The sequence below is a fragment of the Bombus fervidus genome, chromosome 8, assembly GCF_041682495.2.
Source record: "Bombus fervidus isolate BK054 chromosome 8, iyBomFerv1, whole genome shotgun sequence".
NCBI lineage: Eukaryota > Metazoa > Arthropoda > Insecta > Hymenoptera > Apidae > Bombus > Bombus fervidus.
Genome location: NC_091524.1, coordinates 3,394,339 through 3,420,111, shown reverse-complemented (window position 1 = coordinate 3,420,111; position 25,773 = coordinate 3,394,339). Strand labels below are relative to the sequence as shown.

The following is a 25,773-nucleotide window of genomic DNA, read 5'->3' as shown; positions in this document are numbered from 1 at the left end:
ACTTTATCATAGTAAAACAGCTTCCTCTCTCCCAGCAGGAGATCTTTTTGAAAGTAGAATCAAACTTACGATCGTAACTCCAACGAGCATCGGGCACCATCAGGCGCCTCTTAGCGTCACGCAGCTCTAGCCTAAGAAGGCGCTGCCGTAGTCGCAGGTTGTGTATCCTGGACATCGTGCCACGTGGATCCGAGCGCAACCGTGCGCGCCTGTCCAGGATGTCCACGTCCTCGCTTGTGTACGCGAGTATCCCCGGCAGCGCGGATGGCGCCCGTGGCAGATGGGCCCGGCACTGGGCCCGTGACCGGAGCCCGCACTCTGCCACCCGCTGTTCCACCGCTGAAACACCCGCACAACGTCGAGGTTAAAACCCCCAGCGCGCCACCTGAGGAGAACCACCGTACGGAGGGACCATTTTAGAGGGTTTTTACATCGTTTCACGGAGCTTTAGCTGGCAAGCTAAGCTATCTACGTGACTTTATGCAATCGTTAGATGTTACAAACATGCAAAGATTTCTTTTTCTGGTTATCGATAGGTTCTTTCTTTTTTGTCTTTTGTTAGTTGCGTTTGCTTTACGCTTGACAGATCGTTACGATTTTACTAACTTGTGCAAGATTCCTCGAGTGATAGGGAATACGTAATTAATGGCATGCAGTTACTAATGAAATGAGAAGAAGGACATGCGGTATCGGTCAATCTCTCGAGAAGTTAACTACGAACTAACTACTCCACGTAATTGGAACGTTTCTATCGATCTTTCTTTAGATGATATTTATGTTTCGTTTCAAGCGTTTCTCGTTCGAGATCGCGGAGAAGTATCAGGAAGTCGGCGATAAATATACCTTGGTGCTCTTGTAGAGCTCCGGTATGCCTGGACGAGTCGCTGGCGATGCTGCTGGTTTCGCTATCTCTGACGATGCTGTCGTAGCCAGAACTTTCCGCACGATGCCTGGACAAAGTAGCTGGCGAGAGTTTCGCTGCCCGTGGCGTGGAATCGGCGCCAGAATCGTAGCCCTCCTTGTTCAGACCCATCGAAGAGCCTAGACTTGTAATTTTACGCTGCATTCGACCCGAGGATGGCGCCGGTGATGGAATGGACAGCTGCAAAGGTGCTGTTGCTGCAAGAAAGTTGGAGATATGATACAATACTCTCAATAGTATTATATCTAAACCAAACTTCAGCTACAGCAAAACAAAGAAGATGATTGCCCTATCGATGCTGTATCGTTTCAAATAATCCAAAGCTAATCGACAGTTTCCAATTTCTTAATCGAGTAAATCGAAATTCTCACCTTGAACCTTGAGATCCTCCTCGATATCGGACTTGCCAGTGACAGTCCTCTCAGGCCTCTCAGCCGCCGTGAACAGTTTCTTCGCCTCGACGTATTCCTCCTCTGGATCTGAACCTGAAGCTCCGTTCCCTGGTAGCCTCTCCACCTCTTCCTTGAGATTAGGATTCGAAGCACCATCGGGATGCCTCAGGCTGGAAATGTTGCAGTCACCCAGTTTGCCACAGTATCTCCTAGGGCTGGCTATGTGCGCCACACTGTTCGGATACCAGTAGGAAGCAGTGGCCGGTCTCGACATGCTCTGACGACAATTGTCGCAGATCTTCTCCTGATCGGACTTGCCGGCGATGTACGCGGGCTCGCTGTAGATGCTGCCGTGATTGCTCGCGTTGTCGTTGAACATCACGTCCGAGAGGGACAAGGACTGACAGCGCGACGGCGGACGGAAGACGGGGGCGGCTGGAATTTGTCCTGCGTTAATGTGATAGTTGTTGTAGACCTACGCCGGTTGGCTGACAGGGTGATTTTGTTTTAGAGGACTCTTCTCGATGAGACTCGACCCTCTCGTTGCCGGTTTCGTTTCGTTCGGATTCTTGCTAGACGTAGCCGATCGAAGGCGACAGCCTTTTTTGCGGTTATGAGGTTCGGAAAAGGAAGAAAGTCGGAGTCTAGAAACGCAACGAAAGGGTCGATAACGCACACAGAAAACACACACAGTTGGTGAAAGATCGAGTAGCGTCCTCTTGTTCGGAACAAACTTTCGGAAACTTACATGGAGCTTCTCTGACGTTCGAAGAGTTCTCCCTTTGATAGGTGACCGAGTTGGAGACGTTAGCGAGCGCTAGCTTGCTTTGGTAGAGCTCGTGGAGTCGAGCCAATTGGTCGAACTTGTGCCTGGTCTCTTGCTCTAGGAAGTCCTCGTGGTCGAAGTATGGCCTGGGCAGGACACCGGCGCCAACTGGAGGCGGATACTGAGGCCTGTATCGTTCCGTGTCAGACATCACCGACATCGAATCTGGAAATTAATACATATTCGTTTTTTCTGTCTATCTAGCGAGACGCTGCTCAGTCGTCGATAAAAACGAAAGAAATGGCAAGATAAGTAGCAATGAAAAGGAACAGTGCATTTAGTTGGAAGCAGTCTCTTTCGAGCACGGCTTCGAAGACGGAGAGTATTGACGAGTAATTATATCGAGCCGCTTCCAATCTCCCTTTCTCTCTTCTCGATCGTTACAATCCTCGAGCTGTCTTCTCTTTTTTCCTTGCAATATGATTGTTTTCCATCGAGCGCGCTATTACCAAGCCAGAAAGATCTAAGAATCGATTCTCTCCAGAAACAATCTTCGAAGCATTTCATTCGAGTACCCACCGAACGAGAAAAAGAGTCAAAAGATAGAACGGCGGAGAGAACACGCTGCGACATGAACGTCGCGAGAAACCGTCGTGGAAAGCTCTAAATATTTCCACGCGTAATACCCCGCGATTCAAGCGAACAGTGATGGAATACTGCGTAGACGATAAAAAAAAAAAAAAACGCACATATTTACTTACCAGTGAACGTCGATACGACGGTGAGATTCTCTTGACTGAGAATTCTTAAAGGATGCTCCTCTTGATCGCTCTCGGGCAAAGGATTTTCTCCCATACACATCGCGATGTCCTCTTCCGTTACTTGAAGACACGAGTCCTGCATGGGGACGGGTTCCAAATCCTCGACCTCGACGATCTCTAAGATCTCGTCCTCGGAAGACAACGAGTGCCTGGATGGCAGGACTATGTCCTTGTGCGACAGATTCAGGCTCTCCATCGAGACTTCTCTGCTGACTCCGTTGCTCAGTGGCTCTATGAGGGGTAACGGTGGAGGTACCACGATCTCCTCGTCGTCGTCTTCGTCCTCCTGAAGATCCAGCTTCCCTTTGTCCACGCTGTCGTCCATGACAGGACTGGCTGTCAGATCCAGTCCGGAATCCGTGTTGGATTTGACGTTCAGAAGATTCAGCTTGGCGCCCAATTTCTCGGTGATATCCTCGATCTCGTTCGCTTTCAAGCTGTCACTCTCGACCGTAGACAACGAAGTATCGTCGTCGTCCATAGCTCCACACGTCTTGAACGTGGTTAATTCCTTAAACTGCGACGACTGTCCGGACATCTTCGAAGACTCGATTCTAGCTGCTGCGTGTCTGTTCTTCTGAATCTGTGATGACTGATTCTCTACCCACTTTCTAATCATACTCTTCTTGTGACTGTCCATGAATCCGTAGCCAGAGGAATGTTGCTGAGTGTGTAGCTGCAACGTAGGCGGACCAGTCAATTGCATGGGTCCATCGATCCAAGTTTCCCTCTTGTGGTGAGGATCTTTCAACATGTGTCTAGCCTCCGCGACCTTCGACTTGGAGATCCTGGGACCGTCTATCCACTGTTCATCCGAACCACCGCTAGGCGCAGCAACTGGAATCTTGCTTCCAGGCGAATCGTTCACCTTCGACGAAGGAACCTTGGACGACGAAATTTTCCTAGCCGGACTGGCCTTCGGAGTGGCGGTGTGCGCCGGAGAAGTCTGCTTCGAGGCTGTCTGCGTCAAGGTCTTCACCGCTTTCGTCGATTTATGAACCGGACTGCGTTCTTCCGGCATCTTGCAAGGTCTCTCTGCCGCTGATCCACGAAGCACTCTCCCCATAGCGCAACGATTGTCTCCGGAATTCAGACTGGGTATATAAACGGGGGGATGTTCGCCGTCCGTCGCGTCATCCGTACTGGGACCCACATAAATCACCGTATCCGCCGACAGATCGCTGGAGCTCGGATCGCACTCGCTGTTCTGCCTGGCCGCTTCTTCGCCGGAACTTCCACCGCTGCCTGTCCCCTGCGTGCCCCCACCGACGAACTTGATCTTTCTCCGCCTCATTCGGTGAATGCGGGACGCCAGTTGCACGGTGGTTAGCGTCTCCGTGTAGTGTTGAGCGTTGGGAGACACGTGGGCGATCATCGCGGCGTGACACGTCAACGAGCCGAGACACTCCTTTAATAATTGGGTTAGCTTGTGTTCCTTGTACGGCAAATGCTTCTGCCCGTTGAAAATCGCTAGCAGGATATTGCCTAGTCCCGATAAAGGAATCCCGCCAGAAGACTTGCCGCGATCCGAATTACCCAAGTCCATTAAGTGTAGTCTGCTTCTGCCTCCGGCAACTGAGAATTAAAAATATCGAGAAATATATCCGACGTCCGTAAAAGATCGATTACGATATGGTTACGTTAACTGGTCACTGCTCGGAACTTTATCTGGTCATTACCGACGGAAACGATTCTAGGAACTTCTAAATACGCGTGAGCTACTGACACGTTTATCTATTCTACGAACGTAAGACGAAGGCTTGTGTCACGAAATCAGTTTCCAGAAATTGCGGAGATATAGTAACGGCCAGTTAACGTAACTTTTGATTTTCCTGTCAGCGTGCCAAAAAAATTTCATACGTGACATAAAAATGGTACTCAAGTAAATCGCCTTGTCGGGTCAACAGTTCCAGGGATTCCCTGCAAGAAACAATAGAAACAATTTCACAGAGTCGGTGGAAAATTGTCGTTCTCCATGAACGGAAGCCGCTGCAGACCAAGAGAGGGTTTCTAGTTTACGAAGCTCGATGACAAACGTTGCTTACGAGCGGCGACTACGAAGGAGCAGAGGGAATCGGTGGAGGAAGGAAAACGGTGACTTACCTCCACCCTTGCCGGCGACGCTGTACTGGTAAACGTGTAGAGTGTAGAGCATGTGCGCGTCTCCGTCCTCTCGTTGTCGGCCCGCGACCGCTGCGTCCAAATAGAAGGCGGCACGTTCCGCAGTCGGTGCACGAAGCTCGCTGTGCTGCTGCAGCTGCAGGCTGCCGAACAGTGGGTCGTCCCTCAAGTACACAGCCGGCGACTGCTCGGAATCTGGGAACAAAGAGCCGTCGCAAATCACGTTACACGCGTTCCCCTTGTTACGCTCGTCGTCAGTCTACACGATAAATAATAACACGTGTCGACACGGTTTCTTTTGACACGGAAATACCGTAATAAATACGCTCTCTGTAAGTTGTTAGTGAAATGGTACACTTAACGGAATGGTATTATTCTGCGAGGATAAAAGTAACTTTTCCTGTCGTTACTCGAAGGAAGTATCGCGCGGAGAAACACGAGGAAATACAGAGTGGCGGAGACGAATGGAAAAACGTTGGTTGAGTTATGGAGGGGAAATAAGCGGCATGCCAATCGCGAGCGACGTTTAGTAGTCGACGCTGTTATTTGATGGAAAAATAAAATTGCAGATAGGAGGGGCATAGCGATGCAGGTGGACGCTAGACAGAAGCGTAAATCGGCCCCGCCTAGACCGCGGAATATTCGCGGATCGTCTCCAGCTGAGTTACGACATCGATAAAACGTGGAAAGATGCGCGCCGTAGAGATATCCCGGTGCGTTATCGCGGATAACTATCGACGACTGGCTTGTGTTTGGCCATAGCCACGGGTCTTTGCGCGAATAATCAACGTAATGCGGAACGTAGCTGTAAATAGTGATCAGTGTAAAAGCACTGTTACAGCCTCGTCGTCGTTCTGCTATCACGGATTTCTTCAAAAGTATATCTTTGTCAGGAACGTCATTCGATAGATGAAAAATCCCGATTTGATCCTACCAGTTGATAGGTCCTCCGTGAATTCGATACAAAGATCCGACGCAAAGATTGATCAGAAATTTATAACCTTCTAGAGGAGCAAAATTTTATCGCGTTTCTGCGTTCAAGAAAGGGTTTCAGAAGTTTTCGTAATAACACACGCGCCATCTGATCAGCTCGTAAACCAGCGTGTTTTATGTACAGCCTCGCCAGTGACATATTGCCAGCGCCTTGGAAAAACCTTTCGATGCGAAACGACACCGGGGGAATATTGAAAGACAACGATCGTGATTATGTACCTATTGATTTTTCGAAACGTGCACCGTAAAAATCTGATATTTCCTTTTGTTATGGAATCTCGAGGTGCACTGCACAAATATGAAAAAACAAGGATACTCGTAAACGGTTGTTTGGAACTGTTTTGTAGAACTGTTTAGATAAGGTGCTTAATCTGCCTGTTGAATGTTCAATTAACGGTTTATTATCTCGTCAACGTATTCTTAGTATCGTAAAAGAGCGCGTAATGGTTGCCTCGTTTTATTATATCGTCCGGCATGATATCTGTTATTTATCTTCTTTTTACGACATTTTCTAACTACTCTGGAGACCGCAGACAGACAAGATTTCTATAAACTCGATCCTTGTCAAGGCGATAGGAGTCAGAAATCGGAAACTCTAAATCGTAATATGGAAAGATATCTTACGACATAAATATTTTATAACTTGAAGATCTTTATTTCCAAATGATCAAACGGTTCGTTTTCATTAACAGAGAGAATATAAAGCAAGATTAACGAAAACAAGAGCATGCCCGCCCGGACGTATTAATGCAGTAGAGGCGTGGCAATATCCATAAAAAGGACAGGAAAAAGTAATATTGTCGGCATCTGTGCCGCGTGACGGTGGTTCGCAACGATGGAAGAGACGAGGAGACGTTGCTTGGAAATCTGTGGAAATAAAATGCCGATCTTCCGCGAGAAGAACTCGCCGGAATATGGATACGCCCTGCGATCCGCTTACTACTGTCTTTTCTTCGCATAGGGTTCGAGGGTGGCGGATAAATCGTTTTTCGACGCGTTTCGAATACTAGCAGGGTTCGGCCAATCGACTCCCCCGAGGGTGAACCAAACGATGGCCAGTGAAAAAATCTGTTTCCGGCTTTTTGAATGACCAAGACCGACGAGACTGTTTTGCCAAACGCGTCGTATAAGTATATTCTTCTTGAAACGGTTCCTGGTTCTTACCAGGGAAACTGGCCTGGGAGTTTAACATAGGGCGACGGCTATTAAAGGGTCTAAAAATAGAGTAAACGACGAAACGGTTCGAAGTATAATAGCCGTTCGACGAGGGAAAAACAGAAAAGAACGCTGCCTTAAACGCTACCTTCTCTCTTGGCTGCACGAAAAATCAGAGGGAAGCCTCAATCTTCCTGGCATCGTTGTTTTTTCTTCTTTCGCAGCGAGGCCGATAATCATCGGTCGCTGTATCAGTCGCGGATCGGAACCGGCGGAAGCGGTAACTCGTTTTCGAGGGGATCGATAATAATTCGTCGGACATGGAGCAGCTTTTGCCTGTAATTCGCTCGACCATTGGCATCTCCATTCGCCCGTAACGCCGACCTTTCGCTTCTTCTCCTGTGTCTATGTTATACGCTTTGCGTTTTGTGACGTAAGAAATACGAGAGGAACGGCGAGGGAAGAAGCAAGAAAATTAACGAACGCCCGGATCCTGGTATTAAAGTAGAAACAGTCGTCGCACGGAATTGTGGAAGATGTGCTTTGCACGGTCATATGTTTGGCGAAATAACTGTACGACGCAAAGACCACTGGCTCGCACCGTTCTCTTCATTTTTCTTCTCCTTTTCCTCGTTCTCTTCGTTCTCCTCGTCGACGATGTCTCGTGGGGACGCGCAGTAGCGAGAGGCGAAGGGCCACGGCTCTGTTTCAGGTAGTGCCCTGAGAAGTAGAGAAGGTCGTAGGTCGTGGAGACTACGGATAGAGCCGGAGGGAACCACGGGAAAAGCTGGTAATAAGCGGCTGCGAATATTCGTCCGTCGTGAAAGTCAGTCCCGTCTTGACTATAACTCGAGGATCCGTAGGGAGACGCGCGTAGCCACGTTCCGCGTATTTTTCCCCAACTGAGAGAAAGAAAGAAGAAGAAGGGGAGAAAGTTTTCTATAAATCATTTCTCGCCGTAATAAGCACGGGAATGCTCATTTAGTCGTTAACTTTATTTATACGTCGGGAATAAATTGCGCGAGTACTTTTAATTCGAGCTGCCTTTAATTTAATACTCACGGACTTATTGCTTGCTCTCCCTCCTCAATGGCTTTATGCGATTCTTATGACCGCGCACGTCTCCGATCGGAACAACCGGTCGGTGGGAGGAAGAAGCTGAGGGTACACTTTTATTATCGCGGAGAATCGAATCTCTTAATGAAACACGCGTGGGAAGCTGGCTTGTGCGCGCTCCGTTGCTTTCGAGAATTTTCCGTACGCTCGGCAAACACTGGCATATCAGGTGAAATCTTGCAAAACGGGGAACGGGATAATAGAGACGCCGCCTCGCGGGCTTCCCTCGTTCGCCTGTTAATCCATGGAACGGCCATTAAAATTAACTTCACGTGTTATTCTTTCATATGGTTCGCTCTACGCTTCTGTTACTGTTACGTTTGTTTTGTTCAAACTCTAGGATATTCTCTTCCTACCGTTTCCTGGATCGATCTATTCCAATTTCTACGTCAGATTTTTCTAATTGCATTTTCCCTTTACTTCGCTATCACCAGATCAATATCTTGCAGCACCCCGATCTTCCGTTAAAGCAACCGCGTTGTTAACTCTAAAAATCATCAGCGCTACTAAAACTAAGACTAAATTTTTATCTAACTCTCACATAGCGGAACGAATGATACTGCCGCTTCGGGTTCGTGACAGAAATTGAAAGGGAAAGAGGTCGTTCGGAGACTAGATCGACGTCAAAGTCATTCGATCGCGGAACATTCGCGGCGTTCGACTTTTACGATGGTATAAGAAAAATTATTACCGGCGTAAACCAACAATTTACTTTCCGGCCGAAAGCTAGCAAGACCTCGCGTCATTAAACTTTCAAGTGACGAAGTGAGGAAAGCTGTCGTTAACGAAACGATCTCCAATTTCTGCTCGACGCGGAACAGAGGGCCGGGGCATGGGCCATTGCTCGCTACCATTTGCTCGAAAGCCAGCCGGTACGTAAGACGACGATGGTTTTCTTTAATTGCCAACCGCACGGTAGATCCCGCTTCGTATCCCCCTCGTAAAAGTTACCGTCTCCGGTAAACGATTCATCCTGGGGACTCGAAAGAAACGGAAGGGGATTTTATGACAAATATAACGCTGACAATTGATGATTCAACGAATGTGTTTCGACGTGAAAAATTTGGGGATGAAACGCGTTCGTGCTAGAAATCAACTTGACAGATCTAATTCGCCCATCGAGTAGGCTAATATCCTCCGAATAATGTGAACAAACCGGCGCGATTCGATGAATAAAATAGCTGGTAACAGGACGACGATACACGTTTTGAAAGCAAGAACGAATAGGAACTGTTTTTGACCGCAAATGCACCATTGGTTACATGCCCGACTCCCCTATCGATCCCATGTACTTTCTGGTGTATATCGAAATGCAAACACGCGGCTTCGAGGTTATTCGATCGATCGTTTCGGCCAGCCAACAAACAAATGGATATTGACAAATAATTCGCGCGATCGAAGCGCCGCCTCTGTTCGCAATGGAAGCGAAATATCTTTGCATTGCCGGTGCATTTGCAAATGAAACAAACGCTTTTCTTCCTATTTGCAACCCGCATAAGAGGTGATACGTAACGTTGATCATAATCGAATAAAAATTCCCTCGCAATTCCTGAACGAGCCAAGGGAAATAAAAATTCCCGTGGTACTCCTTTCAATTCTCCATCGATCCCCGTCTCCGTTCCGAGCATTCCGCAGAACAAAACTAAAGGAAGAACACTCCCATCTGCGTTTTATGCGCGTTACGTTAAAAGCCGCGTGCTCCAGTGACGGCGTAGCTACGACGACGTTTCCTCCATTATTCTCTCCTCCCTCGTCCTTATCTTCCTTCTTATCCGCTTTACGCGCCAACCCGACGGAGGAGTATAAAACAATAACCGTGGCGCGAGTCACGATGAAAATTATTGCGAGCCCCGAGCTCCGCCGTTCGTCTCGCCTCTCTTGCGGCGAGAGAATCTCATACGAAAAATATCCTAGAAAATATTTTCCTTTCTCGCCACCATTGAAATGCAAGCAGCCGCTTCGAAAACCCGCACAGTATACACACACCAGATTCATGGTCTGTCTCATCCTCCTCGTTCTACTCTCAAAAAGCGGTGTGAACGTTCCTGCGAACTCGTTTATTGCGTACACTTGGCATCGGAAGACAAATAGAAACCCGACGAAAATGGTGCGGAAGTAAAGATTAACCGAAGCAGAGTAGGGGTGAAAGAAACAAAAGTAAATTACCGCAAAGACGAAAGGTATTTCGTTTCTGGTCCTCTCCGAGACCCGAGAGACGCCGAAAACTTTAAATAATTACTGGGACCGGGATTATCGAGTTTACCGGTAGAAAAGTCGAAGTTCGAGGGTGTGTCGGCTGAGGGAAACGATGCCAAGTCGCTCTCTCGGTGCGCCAAGCCATGAGGCAACGACAAAGGACGGAGAAACGCCCTGAGAAAGTCGAAACGAGGAGAGGATGAAACAAGCGACAGTCGAACGTTTCTGCAGGCCTCGAGATACGAGTTAATTATTTAATAAGCTGGAAAATCAATTGCACCGCGTCTTAATCAGTTGGCGTTTCAGCCAACCGGAAACAGAGTCTTTCGTTAAAACTTAGATCCGCACACGCGCCGCGTTTCTAAACTGGAATTAGCATACTCGAAGAAAGCAGCGTGTGTCGTAAGCTTTTTGAACAAACAATCAGGTAAACAGCGAGAAAAGTTCTGTCCCTTGAAATTTGCCATATATGTACGTCGTCGCGTTCGTTTTAAAACAGAGAGTTGAGAGCTTCGTTTGCTCTACGGAGTACATAAATTAAAGGCGTGCCATGGAAGGCTTGCAAAATAGGCAAAAAAGAAAAAAAGAAAAATAAGAAAAAAGGAATTGGTACCAGTTTATGGACGGGCCTCTGTGCGTGGCAACGTTCGAGGAAGCAATTCTGCTCCGTTCGACGCCGCAGTTTAATATGCCACGTTCCAACGTGGCACGCGACTTCTGCGTTAATGTCAGCTGCGAAATTTACTACGATTCTAAACCCTTTGAGATTATGACCCTTTTGCATTTATCCTCTTTCACGGCACGATCACGATAACTTCGGTTACATTGTACGCCGTGAATTGTTTCTTAATGCACCGCGTGTCCGCGTACCGTACCGCGTAGCCTTTTTAATTTTTAAGTTCGATCTTAATGCATCATACCACCCACGTGGATCGCTTCGACGATAATTTTGACACACGTTTAAGTGCGCGATAAAGCTCGGTCGTTTCCGAAAAAAACCACCATTAAACATCGTGTGCGCCGTTGATACATTCCCTCGATAGTTAACAGAGTTCTGAGAACAGCGGAGCGTATGATTCGCGAGGCAATTACCTCGGACAAGCATGAAAAGTTTATGCGAAAACATGTTTTTCCCCCGATATCGGCTATTCAACGATATTGTAAGAAAATCGAGAAGGTTAGAAGTGGACGAAGGTTAATTTTCAGAGATGGTTCGAAGAAAGCTTGTTTCTCGTGCTCTCCGACTTCGAGAGAGTTCCCATAAGTGCACCACAGCAGAGAAGAATCCACCCTTCGGTTTCTTATTAGTCCTCCTAGGAGTTGTTCCTCGCAATTCTTTCACAGGCGGCAAGCAAAGAGCGAGAACAAGGAAGAAGAGTACGGAGGAAGAGAATAAGACAAAGAGCAAACGAGGAAGACGAAAGGAGGGAAGACCAGAAATAATCTTACCCCTCAATTTTACGGACCACCGAGTGGACGAGGTGGTCCGTGAAGACGAAACCAAATGACGACCGGGACGATTCTCGTCCTGTTTCCTGCATACTATCCACCGAATCTTCTACGGATGCGACGAGAGCCAAAAGAAGCAAGAATTGAAAGCAACGATTTCATTCTTACGGGCGTTCAATCAGTGTATCTGCTGGCATTACGACTGACCATTCTTGTCGATCGAAGGACGCTGAGAAGCCAGTCGTCTGAAATGGAAGCTCGATGGAACGCGAGTCGGAGTATCAAGTGAGCGGAATATGCGATTTTCGGATGTAATTTGCCTCTCCGACCGATAATTCTTTATTTTATGCCAAGTCCGCGCATTTCAAACCGTAACGGGCTCTTAGGATCCCGCCTACTCCCTTTTTATCGATATAATTTACCTCGACGATGCTTCCAGGATGACAAATTTACTTTGAGTCTTGCTATTTTGTCCATTATCGATCGATATTTTCAGAAAATTGTAATTTTTTTCTCTTACATCTTCGCCAATTGTTAGTAGAATATTTTAACCCTACCTTAGGCTATTTCTTATAACAAACATTGTTTTCACATTTGCGCATGTGTCGCTTTTCGAAACAATACGATTTATCAGGTATAACCATAATTAGAATTCGCGCGAGCGATTTCCACGCATCCATGATTAGATAGAGGAAACAAGGTTCTAAAGATTAGACCAAGTCGCCGCAATCAGCTTATCGACGGACGACAATTCTCTTCGCTGCACTCGGCACTAATTAATCCAAAACGATTGTACTTCCCCACATTGTACCAAGCATCGAATTAATTGCGGCGAACGTGCAACCCTATCATGGAGGACCTGTGGAAACTTTCAACCCCTCTGCGTTTACGTTTATCTGTATATATATATATATCTGTATATATACAAACATAGACATACGTATTGATCTAAGACGTTTCTTTTATAGAGGCTAGAGGAGAAGAACTCTTAAAACGGGGGGACCAAGCTCGAGACAAGTGTTTCTTACGACTCAAGTTTCTTCGACACGCCGCGAGCACAATGCTATCGCGATCGGAGTGCGTTAGAACGAGAAAAGTTCGACGCCGTTGCGGAGATTACGTTACAAATGTTGCGCGTAATTTGTAACCGAAACTCTATCCGGCGTCCTGTGGTCACAAGGTTCGTTTTCTCCGACTCGATTCAAACTTGGGTGATTCGGATGATGAATGGAGGTGTCTGTGTCTGGATGGATGGATAGAGATAAGTCTTCAGTTTCTGATGTTTCTTACAAACTTGCTGGAAAGTAGTAGGTAAACGTGGAAAGAGTATTTGCGTTTCTATCTTGTTTCTCCATTTTCTCGTTATATTCTCTCAACCTACGCCTTGTGTAGCGGTTACATGGCTGGTATGTCGGTGATCCGGCTCGTATTTACTTACCGTTGGCGTGAGCCGCGAGAAGATCCCTCAGCTGCTGTTGGCCGGTGGTTAATTCTACGCAACTGACCCTTACACTGAATCTGGCGCCTGTCCTTTGTCGCTGCTCGGAAATTCCGCGGAAAAGCCATGCTATCGCGCACGGGATCGCTCCTAATGTGTGCCCTGCCTCCGGTGTGCCCAACATCGTATGAGATTTGCCTGAAAGAATAAAACAAAATTTCAATTATACAAATATCGAATTTTTATGGATGAGTGCAAAGTGCTCTCCTTCTAAGCAATTATACCGTCGATAGTCGATGGCTACGTGACTTCCAGCCATTAGCCATCGTTGGACATCTCTGCTCATCCTCGCTTTCACTGGCCATACGCGGTTCGAGTATCCAACATAAATTGTGCTACGGTTGAACAACGTCAGACTAATTGACACCGGCGGTTCTTAAAAATGCGTCGCCGTTGACACAAAATACGTAGAGACACACGTTATCATTCATAAATTAAAACAGTTCTGTGGCGCACTTGTATGCGATGTCGAGGCGTGGCATACGTCAGCCCGATTAATCGTGACCGTGGAACAAACAATGGGTCTCCCGATTGATTTCCCTCGCTTTTCGTGCAACCACGTGCCACTACGAGATCGATTCGCACGGTTGCCCTTCGAAAATCCGCCGTCCATGTACATGGCAAATCTACAGATCGACGTAGCGCGCAACAATCGCGACGCTTGGTTTGTGGTCCCGGTCGGCGACAATTAATTTGTTTACTATTTACCAGGGCGCCATGGGAAATGCGAGCGCGATCAACGCTCGATCATAGTTACAATGCGTAACTCGTCAGTGACGAATTTATTCCGAGGATAGATTGGAACCGATTAATTCGGTTACCATTACAAGTCCGTGGCTTTCATCGGAGACAGGTGAAACGAATGTAATCGAGCATGGCGACTATTTCGTAAGTTCAGACGCCCGTGGTTATTTATGGAAGGTCCGTTAAAAGCAATAACTCGAATTCTTCCATCGAACGAACTTCAAGTCATCACGTCAGTGTCTGACCACGACAGTGTAATTCTACTTATCTTCGCCACTGGCTGATATCCGATTCCAGTCAACTTCTTCAAGCCTCCATTTTTTCCCCAATGTCTATAGAATCTCCCGGTTCTCGGCACACTCAGCCAGAATGCCATTCTTCGTCCGCAAAAGGCGAAACTTTGGAATTCAGCGTGAAAAGGCGGCAAGTTCGCGAGCCAAGAGATATTGCCGATAGGTAAACGAAAAAGTCTTATTAAAATCATAAAACAATACGGGCGCGGCGCAAGAGTTCAACCGAAAAAAAAGAGGGAAGAAAAGGAATGGTAGGAAAGTGAAAGACTGAACGAAAGGAGAAACGACGGGAATTGAAAGCGGAAGGCGTAAGAATTCGAGGGTTGGGTTCTCACGTTGGCTGCTGGCAACGGCGAAATAATGGAAAAGCACCGGCAGCCGTCGCTGAATCTTAAACGTTATTTAATTGTTTTAACGTAAGACGGTGAATTATGTTGTTATTTAATTAGAAACCGGGAAGAAGAGGGAGTTCAACGGGCATTCGTTTACGAGTCGACTTTCCGGTCAGATTGAAAAACGTTACGCGGTTTAATCATAATTAATCTCTCTAAAGGAAGAATTCCGCGGCCTATTTTGTATAGCGTATTCTAGAAATTTTGGCGATCTTTCGAATCAACGAGATCGAACAATTTCGAAAGGAACTGCGATCGAGGATGCATCGGTTCCGCGAACAGCTGCGCGTATCGTTGCTTTTCAGCATCGAGTCAACGACTGAAGCGCGGAGAAGCGGAAAAATTCCGCGAGAACTCCCACTAACGGCGAAGAGGGATGGAAAGGAGGCGAGAAATGTTCCGAGGGAACCACGACAGGGAAAATCTTTAGCGCGACACTCGCGTGCGACTGCTTTAAAGCCGATGCATCTACCGATTGAAATTCCCTTCGAGTTCATCCCACCCCCCAACAGCGGGGAAAAGAATATCGCGTCGCGCACAGTCGTTTACGTGAACGATAAATGGGAATCGAAACCCTAGTTCTGTCTGAACATTTCCGCGATGTTCGTTCGCCTATGCGTTCGAGATCGAACGTCAAACGGAATCTCGGAGAACGCGTACGGGAACGAACGTATTCGCGAATTTTGCTAAAAGGAAATGATCTGTACGGCGAAAACGATGCTTCTGTTGGTCGACTGAACCATAGTATCGATTTCGTTTCTCGCGAATTTCCACCGCAAAGCGGAAGCATTGCGAGAAACAACTCACGGAATTCGTATCGTTGTGGTGGTGGTGCTGAATCGGGCCGCGCTCGCAGTAAAAACGAAGCGCGAACCATCGTTTCCCGGTATAATTATCGCGAGTATTTGCATGTCAAAGCGGCGGGCGACAGGCTCGCGCGTTCTTCGCTAGCTCTCTTCTCGTTTTGTTGGTTAATCTGCTTTCTCAGTGGTTTCTCGCGGTAAAAGGGTTCGACAGCGTGTACCTTAAGGGTTGTGGCTGATGCGGAGTAATTAGCACCGCGTTACAAAGTACAAAAGGCCGCATTGTCTGGCTGTCATGCAGGGAGCGCGCACTGCCTCTTCGTCCTCTCTCCTCCTCGGTCCGCCCCTTACAATTTTCTGTACGACAAATCCTGTTGCTTTCAAAGGGACCTTCCAGCCGTAGTCGTTTCGTAGTCGTTTCGTAGTCGTTCCACTTGCTTTTTTCTTGCTTCCCGTGGGTGTCTCGCGATTTCTTCTTGAATCGTGGCCCCCGTCTTTTCGCGACTCGAATAAGATGGCTCGTTGAATCACGCGAAGAGAGAACCAAGAAAGGCGCATAACTTTAAGATTCGTTCGATTGCTTACGATGCATAAGCTCCTTTTCCTTGCGCTCCCTTTTCCCTCCTCGTCTCGTTTCGTCTCGTCTCGTCTCGTCTCGTCTCGTCTCGTCTCACCTTGCGGACTTCGTCTCCTCTCTCCTTTTGTTCCGCGTTTCGCTGGTGCTTCTCTCTGTGTCAAAGCAGCAGGAAGCGGGGAGGTAAAGGGTTAGGGGAGTCCGGATACAAAGAAAGGGAAAGAACAGAGGGGAAGAGGAATGACACATAGACGAAAAGAGAAAGGGAGAAAAGTGCGTTGTCGTAGCTATGATCAAAAGCAGTTTGCTCGCGGACTTGCCTCAAGTATCTTTGGCGGAGGTGCGAAGGGATGAAAGTTCCTTCCACGTCTTTCTCCTCTCGCGTTTCTTTATCTTCGCCCATCTCGTAGACCCTTTTATCTTTCTCGCTAGTCTATCACATCTTCTTTCGTCGTGCGACGCATTTTCCTCTTCACTGAATTATTCCTTGCAAGAGAATTTCGATCGATCATGACATCTCATCTTTGATCGTTTAAAAAATTCATTTAGGAAACTAAAACGACATCTTTTGACGAATATCGTTCAAAGAAATATTGCACAGCTAACGTCGAATATTCCGAATTCGAGTATTACCACTGATAACTGTGCAGTATACCGGTGGGTACACAAGCGGTAGAGCTTGGCAGAGAGGTTTAATCGGCCTCTTTGCGTGGCTTGCCATAAATCCATCAGCTCGGAAGTTATTTCCGTTGAAAATACAGCGAGACGAGGCGAAGATAATCTCCGGTGTGCGTTAAGATTCGAAAGGTGGAAGAAGGGCGTGGAGAACGGAACTAGAGGTAAAAGGGAGAGAAAGAGAGAAAGCGAGAAAGCTCGTGTCCCAGTAGCATACATTATCTCGTTTCCTTTCGACTCCACCTTTTCGTTCCTCGTTCTCGCCCCTTTTCTCTCCTCGACCGTTTTCCCGCCGGTATCCACGCATCTCGCCACTTCCTTCTCCGACCCGAGAAAATCTTCCTTCCCCTCGGTTTCCTCGCATAATCATGCATTTGCATGCAAACTCGATATCACTACTTAAAATGTAAAACAACTCGCGCACGTCTCGCCCACCGCGCTGGTACTCTTTCTTTCCCTTAGCTTCTTGCAGAACGATGAAAATCGAGCGAAAAACTGCCGCGCCGGTGAAAATGGACGCTGCGGTGCGACACAGGGGGAACGATGTGTAAATAAAGAATCACCGTCGCGATAGGTTCATCCGGCGAATGGTTAATTCGTGGCTGGAGATGGAGCTCGGACTTTTCCATCAGGGAGTTCCTCCCAGACGAGTGAAATTCAAGTTTTCAAAGATAACCCTGTGTTCTCCGGTTGTCGAGCGATGCTCGACTAGTCGTGCAATTATGCAAAACAAACTTCATTTCACGATTTTCATCTAATTTTCGACGAGTCGTCGGTACTTCTGCCGTATCTGCAATTACACCGTATCGGTAAACAAGTTGCGCAAAATGTCCACTTCTAGTTGGAACAGGTGCATCTTGACGTTCGAACGTACCACGATGGGACGTAGTAGGACGATAAGAACGACGAGGAATTCCCCGTGGTATTCATATTTCATGTAATTGTTTCCATGCTCAGTCGGGATGAGCTCCGTTCGAGAGACGGACAATGGCGTTTTGTCTACAGGGACGGCGGACTTTGTCGAACAATGAGCGAACGGAAAGGAGCGAACCAAAAGACGTTGTCACCCCGCGCGGAACGATGAAAAATGTTTAACGAGCTTTTTATTGGATCTACGTCGTGAGAAATCCCTCGATACCAAAGTCAATTCGAGAGGAGATTTTGTATGTTGAAAATCATAGATAGACTCACCTAGTCCCGCGTGTCCGAAACAGAAGAGGCAGCCGTCCGTTCCGTTGATAACCGCGTGGATGACGTCCGTCAGGGCACTCGAGCAGATCTCCGTCTGAAACAAATGTAAGAAACGTCAAACAAAGATAAAAAGAAAAGCCATGCAAAAAGTTTCATTAAAATTATTCATAATACCGAAGGAAAAAGAAAATTCCATTTTTCTTCAAATTAACGTTCCAAGTTTGAAAGAGTGTTTTCGTTTTATTTGCATGGCGATAATTGATATCAATTTGATTATCCGAAGTTGGCTTCGAGTTAGGTTATTTAATAACGACAGACGAGGCACTTTCAAGCACGATGGACGCGATTTTAATTGTTCCTCATCGTGATGGAGGTCCGCTATCGTCTTCCTCTCCTTTCGTCTGACGAGACACCAACCAGGTCTTTCGAGGGTAACGACGAAGCTTAACTTAAAGTGCTTAAGAAACCGTTTGCGGGACGGTTTAATAAACGGGACGAGCGTTACGTCCGCCGAGCGAAGACGGTACTTCTAGAGAGACGACGACGCGAGGATTACGGGAGGAGCGGCTTTGTTTGCTTTTAATATATTCATAGACTGGGAAAGTCTTTTCCGGTGCCGAGAAAGAGCGCGTCAACAGCCAGATTTTTAGTTCGCGTTCCATCTTTCGCCAGACTGCGTCCGTTTCTCGTTACATAGATTTGCGAGCGGTCGTGAGATCATCTCGGTGCTGCTAGCGAGACTAGCGAAGGGTCTTTACCAACAAAAGAAAAAAAAAAAAAGAAAAAAAATGAGAAAAGGAGAGAAAAAATGGGAAAAGAGGCTACGAATCTATGAAGGGTTTCTCGACCCAGGCGTTCCGCGAATTTCCTGCGGAAGCAACCGGGAATTTCCTTCGAGCCTGCACTCGATTCGTCCTGACCGATCGATATAGACATCGACCATCTTCTCTTTTACTCTCGCAAGGGTTAGTAAACGTTTCGCGGCCGGAAAGGGTGGTCAGAGAGAGAGAGAGAGAGAGGGGGGGGGACGGGACAAAAAGTAGGAAGGATGTGAGCAAGAGAGAAAACGAAGGGAAGGGGAGCAGGTTGCTGGGAATATCGAGAGGAAGATGAGAACGTGTCGATACCTCGACCAAACAAGATTGAAATCTTCGTGGACGAGAATCGGATGAATCTCGAGGCCCGAGATGGAACGGGGGAGATGAAGGCTCTGTGGCGAGAGCAGAGTTTGAGCGAGCGAAGAAAGAAGAGAGAAAGAGAAGGTAAGAAGGAGAATGGTAGAGATAGTTTTGCAAGGGGACAACGCGAGAGGAGAACTGCACGGAAGATGGAGCGAGCGATTTGGATAGAGGAAACCCTTCAGGCTGCGTTTTTTCCTGCCTCTGCTCTAAAGGAAACGGAAATAAGAAGTCCAGTCCCTCCTCCAATATGGTAATTCCAATCTGTCGTTGCTCGTTTTAAAGCACGCCCGTTCTAAAAAGAACGAATCTCCTCGATACTCGTCGATTGCAAGCGCGACGGGAAAACGATTTCGATCGATGGAAACGCGATCCACGACTTATCCGCTTCAAAATCGCGACAACCATTCGCCTATCTAAAAAAGACGATAAGGCGAAAGCGTCGAAATCCTCGACGAGATTAATGGAGAGGGGAAGAAGAAGTGGAAAGAGGCGAAGAAGAGGTCTGCGGGACAACAAGGACATTCATAATTATAACGGGATCATCCCAGGGGGATGTAACGCAAAGCAAACATATTTCGCGGCTACCTGCACCCTCGAGAGATCCGCCACTCTCTCTCTCCCTACGCGCCTCGCCTGCCTAGCGGAACCGACGGCATCACAGTTAATGAAATACGTGACCGAAGCCTCCGTCATAATCTCAAACACTTGATTCCGCGATCCCGCACGGAATTGAGAGGAACGAAGGGTTGGCTCGACGTTGTACCGCGTGGAAAACATCCCCTCCGCGGCCGTTGCTCGTACGCTTGATAATGCGTTGAATTTCAATTCTTTCTCGATACTACGTCACTCGCTCGTTCTACTCATCAGGAACACCGAGACGTTCCAGAAGAATTTATTAATCGGTTAAATTTCAAATATACATGTTTAAAGAAAATATCCTGTAATTACAATCGCAAACTCGTCGTTACATAGCTCTTTGCCAGCCATCTCTGAAACGTCTTCCCATCGAGGATCCTTTCCTCAGGGACTTTTCAAGCTTACGACGATCCCAGCCACCCCGTAAAAAATTCCCATGGAAATGTCCCATCCACGGAAAAAGGAGACGAGCTTTACCGTCTATCCAGGGAACGCTTAAGAAAACGAACTGAAATTTGTACAAGAAACGTTACCAACAACTCCACGACAAGAATTTTCTCTTCCTTAAAGAAGCTTTCCCTTCCGAGGTAGATACCCGGACCAGCGATTGAAAGAAATCGAGCAAGAAGCCGAGCGTCTCTATCGCGAAGAGGACGAAGCGAACATTAATTTCGGCGAGTGTAAATTAAAAGGGAGTAGAAGGCATCATGGTGTGACTTACAAGCGACGTTAGCCAGTGTCGTCGTGGCCTGCGTCGCGACGATTCCACTTGCAGGACGCGTTCTAGTAACGCAATATTGGTGCTGCGGCGTGGAATACCAATGAAACCGAGAAGGGTCGAAAGGGGAGAAGAAAGGGGATCGTCGATGCTCGTGGTCCAAGACAGACTTCTTCTTCGCCAAGGAGGAACTTCCAGCTACGCTTCTCTTTCCTTCATTCCCATTCCTTTCCCTTCTTGCTGTTTGTTCCTCTCTTTCTCTCGAAATTCACCCTTCTTGGCGAAATGTAAAACTCGTGTAAGAAAGTTCGAAAAGACGCTACGGGAAAAAGGAGTTCCGTTTGCAATGGGGTGTCGCCGTGAAGAAACGCGGGACCCTTTTAATGGCTGGAAATAATCGAATGACCCCCTCTCCGTGAATCTCTTAATTCGCAAGTTTCCAGATGCCTCGAACGCCGTTAGTGTGTCGGGGTGAACGAAACAGGTGTCGCAGCCGCTTCCATTTTCTTAAACCCTGGCACTTTCGTGGATTCGTTAGAGTTTCTTTTAAAGCGCGTGACCCATTCGTTGAACTTGGTTTACTTTTGTCGAGAGTATCGAACCTGGGATCTTGCAAAAGCTTTTTATATTTAACGAAGAAAGTATATGAAACGAGCGGAAACGCGCTGTAATTCGTATGAGATGAAGTTTGTCGATACAGTCATTGGCATAGACATTGATGAAGTTAGTTTACGTAGCGGAAAATCACGTTGAATCAGCGTATGATGTAGTTGCCAACGATGTCCCTAGCATAACATCCGTCAGTGCAATTACTATCGGTTAATTGTGTGAACGTTACGAAAATCACGTTTGTTGATTGCATCGCCATGTCGATGAAAACTGGCCATCTAGATAGTTACAGTCGATAGAAAAGATACTTGAAACAATAATTCCAACAATTACAAAGCATATGAGATAACATGAAAATGTGCCAAATATAATTGCAAAATCAAAGAAAAAGCGAAGTTTCTACGAAAACCTCAATTTGCCCGAAAGATACGACCTTCTTAGAGTATACGGGATATCTAGAGTTTACGTGTGTAATGAAATGTAACTACGAAATTACGTATACAATTACGTGATACTGTATAATCGAATCATACACGACCGGTTGACACTCGGCCGATTTTACGACCTGCGTATATTGTAGAGACCATTACCTGCACCATTCGAGGAAAGTAGGTGGTTTACCATTTGCATGTAGACGCAGCTGGCGCGTGCAACATCGCTGGATCGTTCGATGAAAACCATATCAAAAACAAACAGACCTGAGGGGGTAGTTTTCGCTCTCGTTTCGTCGTGTCTACGAGCGGCGATGCGTGCGACGATCGTGCATGTACGCGCGGAACGCTCGCTCTCGTTCACGAGCCGATAATTCCGAAAATTGCGTCGCCATATGCGTGACATCCGGTTTTTGTTCACCGCACCGTGGTTCGTTCGGCGACTTACTCGCTTATAAATAAATTCCGATTCGATCGGGCTGGCCGATCGTCGCCGGAAATATTCGACGCGGACCGATTCACCGATATGCTCGACACTCTCGTGGAATATTCGACGTTCCAGCAATCAAAGTGCGTTCACGAGTGACAACTATTTCAGGAACATCGCGAGAAATCGCTCGTACGAGTCGAGAGAGCACGCGCGCAATGATGATCGGTGCTTGCTGCCCCTTCCTTCTAAAGTATCACAGCTCAACACGGTATTTTCAACTCGTCGACTTCGTTGAGATATTCCGCGTGACGCGTTAACCCCCAGGATAACAACCAAAGAACTTTTTATCCGACGCGTATTCGAAGCATCGCGGTAAGACCGATCACGAGTTTGTCAAAGCGGAAACGTGGAAGGGAGGGTGCGAGCAGATATGGAGACGCGCGAGCGACCTCGGTAGTCGATGAAATATGTCGCGATTTACACGGGAGATTGGCGTCATTGATGCCTGGAAAGTGAGCGAGACAGCAGGCTCGCGTCAGCTTGTTCGAAAAGCAACCAGGCCACCCCAACGGCGAGGCGTGTGCGGTGACTGGTCGGATCAAAAAAGCATTCGGAAAATCCAACGCTCGGTTTGACCGATGCAGAATCGAAATCGTTAGTAACCCTATCCGCGTTTCGTTTCCAGTTCTCTTCCGGCCTCGCTAGCCGACCTAGCTCGTTCTCCTCTTCTCACCGCGAGTTTCCGAACCGCTTGGAACAATGGTTGTTAAAAATAATTAACAGAGTTTCGTCTGTTTCGTCAGAGTTTCGGACTGTTTGAAAAATCGTTCCGTATAAACAGGGAAAAATTATTTTTTTCCGCGACTTTCTAACGATTTCGAGATGGGAGAACGCACGAACAAAACCACGAATCGGGCAGCACGTAGCTGACCGAAATTCACGATCTCTGGGAGAGTGACGTCTCGCTTTTGGGACGTCTGACGCGTGTCAGACACCTGCCAAACTTCATCAGGGGTTTCCGAAACCCAGCTCGTGGCCCGAATTAATCTTACTGTAATATGGAAATGCATCGTTCGGACAGACTATGCGAAGATCCGGTCGGACGGATCCGGACACGAGGCAGAACAAGGAATATAGATGCGGCCAATTGGGGTGGATCCGTTCCACGGGCCCGTATGATTGGTTTACAGATTAGCATGACTCTACCGTTAGAACGTCGCTATCAACCCCTATTCGAGGGCTGCTTATTCATTCACTGGACAGGATCCGGGATCGACTAGGTTTTTCTAACGTTGTCCAAGTGCGCATCGATTACACGGCGATACGTTTTCAAAGAGGGACACGAGACAGACAGAATGCCTGATCAACGCACGGGTACAACATAGTGGCTGTTGCGAGTGTAGGAATAATGGCGAGTCTGACTATGACGCGGCCAACGAATTCTGATGAAACGTGATGCATTTGCTTTGTGGATCGATCAGCCGTATACATAAAAAAAATAAAAAAAGTAAAAAAAAAAAACAGAAAAAGAAAAAACCGATTAACCAAGAGGAAGCGCGCGGGACGAGTTTATTGGTTCGTCGAGCGATTTATATGTTTGAAACGGTGGTGAAACGTACGGTATCATAAACGGCGATAAATAACACCGCGTAGGTTAAACTGCATTCATTAAAAATACGTGCACTTTATTCCCTATAATCCGAACTACGTTTATTCTCGTCGAAAGGTAAAAACACAGACGATCCATCCCCAGGAACGATTGAACCGCAAACCCTGCCCCGCTTTAATTTCGCGGCGAATAGAAGAAGGGTGGAGCATAATTTTTCGGTAATCTCCATAATCGAAACCAGGCGGCAAATTAGAGAGGAGCGGCGCAAAGGTATCGGCGGATTCTTTCCTCTTAATAAGAATTCGTCGGCCTTCGACTCGACGATTTAATAAGAATCCGGCGTCGATACGCTTCGAACGGCTAATCCCGTCTGCGTGGAGCAGAGAGAAGGGAAGGAGGACGCACAACCGATCCATTTTCGTCGGGACACTCGGAAACCCACCGAGGAGAACGAGAAGCCACGTACCGTGAATTTCCAGGCGTTTCAGCGGGGCCCGTTCGATTAGCATTCGCTGGGAAATGAGCAATAGATCGAACCGTGCCGCGAGAGAAGGGAATACGCCGTTGCTTGTACAGACGGAGAAAGTACGCAAGCGCGTACCAAACCGTACACACGCGCGTAATCCACAGCGTGACTATTAGTCGTAAGTCAATAATAAAGCCCTTGTCCTGCACCGACCATAATGGCTTCAGTGAATTATTCTGTCCAGGATGCATTGTCCTAGCAGATCGTCCACGGGGATAGAATTGTCGGCGGCCAGCGGCAATATATGCAGTGTACACAAGCGTAAGATCTCGAACGGGAACGCGTCTAGCCCCGGCGTATTCACCTACGGAGCCCCGTAATTGAGATGGATGTTCAATTAATTTGGCCAGGTTTCATTTGCACACCGAACGGATCCATGAGCATGCTCAGGTTCTAGCACACTTCGCGTCCTTTTCGTAGACGTTGTCGAGACGCCTGAGATCGACAGCCTTTCACTTCAGCCTCTGTTGACAGATAAGTATCCTGACCAAGCTGGTACGAGGTTTATTTCGCGCCTCGAAGATTATTCCGTCATCAGACGAGTGTGAGCTCGAGGATCGTCGAGAACGTGTATGGAGGCGGCTTTGTGTCACGGAAACCTGTGATCTGTTCGTTAATCGAATCACACCGTTGTTCCATGTCGGTTATCCATGGTGGTAAAGAATGAACCGTACGAAAGAAGAACGATGGAATTTAAAATTTCAGCACCTATCCTCTATCGTCTAAGCAATTCCAAATGCTATTTTCTCGGAAAAATTACGCGGTGCAAAATGTTTGCATTGTGAATGTAACCGAATTCGGAAGTTTCGAGTATCGTACTTGGCAAATTGCCGGCTCCGTAAGCGGCACCACTCAAGTGTGTTCGGGTAACAACGCTTCAAACCAAGCCACGCAGCACGGGCATCGAACAAATTGGAACTTCAAAGACATTTCCCTTCGAAGCATCGTGCTTTCTTTGGCGTCTTTTTCCTCGATGCCAGTTCCGCGGAAATAAACTTACAGCGAGCGTGAAACTACTCCTGCGGTGGCAACCTGTACGTGTCTATTCTTCTTGCGTAATGGCCGCAACTCGCGAGAATGAATGGCTCTGACAGCGAAGGATATTACGAATTTATCGACGATTCCACGCTTAGTCCAAGTAACGCGGTTTTCCTTCGCGTTCCCTTGTAGCGATATCAGCCTGCCAAGAACTTTCCTCTCCCCTTTTTCCACGTTTCTTTCGCTTCGCGCAGACGGAAGTTCAACAACGCCACTCTTTTAGAAAACTTTGAACTCAGGATGACATTTACAGAACGCTTAGAGTAGATGTCAAATTCGTATCAAGCGACGATTCTTTTCCAAGCAAAATTATTTTTAAAATAAATATTGTACGAGTTTGCAATGTATTAAAGTCTCTCAAAAGAATTCAACGTCTCTCTTGATCCGTGCAAGGCAGATTTCATGCGTTCCGGGTCCGCATGAAACGGCGCAAAGGTGCCATTAAACGACCAATGCTTCTATCGACGATGTTAATTTACGACTGACCCATAATC

At 47.3% G+C, this 25,773-nt stretch overlaps 1 protein-coding gene across 4 annotated transcripts in view; it reads right to left on the bottom strand.

Moving 5' to 3' along the window:
- LOC139989737 (uncharacterized) overlaps window positions 1-25,773 on the bottom strand; it is a 264,324-nt gene that overhangs the window by 3,127 nt on the left and 235,424 nt on the right. Inside the window, exons 8-15 of one of the 4 annotated variants that reach the window (XR_011800397.1) lie at window positions 18,102-18,195; window positions 13,370-13,567; window positions 5,005-5,217; window positions 2,842-4,476; window positions 2,063-2,305; window positions 1,294-1,749; window positions 844-1,119; window positions 70-385 (exon numbers count right to left, since the gene is read on the bottom strand). Coding sequence is in view for 3 of the 4 variants with exons in the window: in XM_072008277.1 (XP_071864378.1) it covers window positions 70-339; window positions 844-1,119; window positions 1,294-1,749; window positions 2,063-2,305; window positions 2,842-4,476; window positions 5,005-5,217; window positions 13,370-13,567; window positions 18,102-18,195 (3,385 nt within the window). In the remaining variant the exon portion in view is untranslated. The other 3 variants (XM_072008277.1, XM_072008280.1, XM_072008278.1) reach the window with 3 other exon arrangements.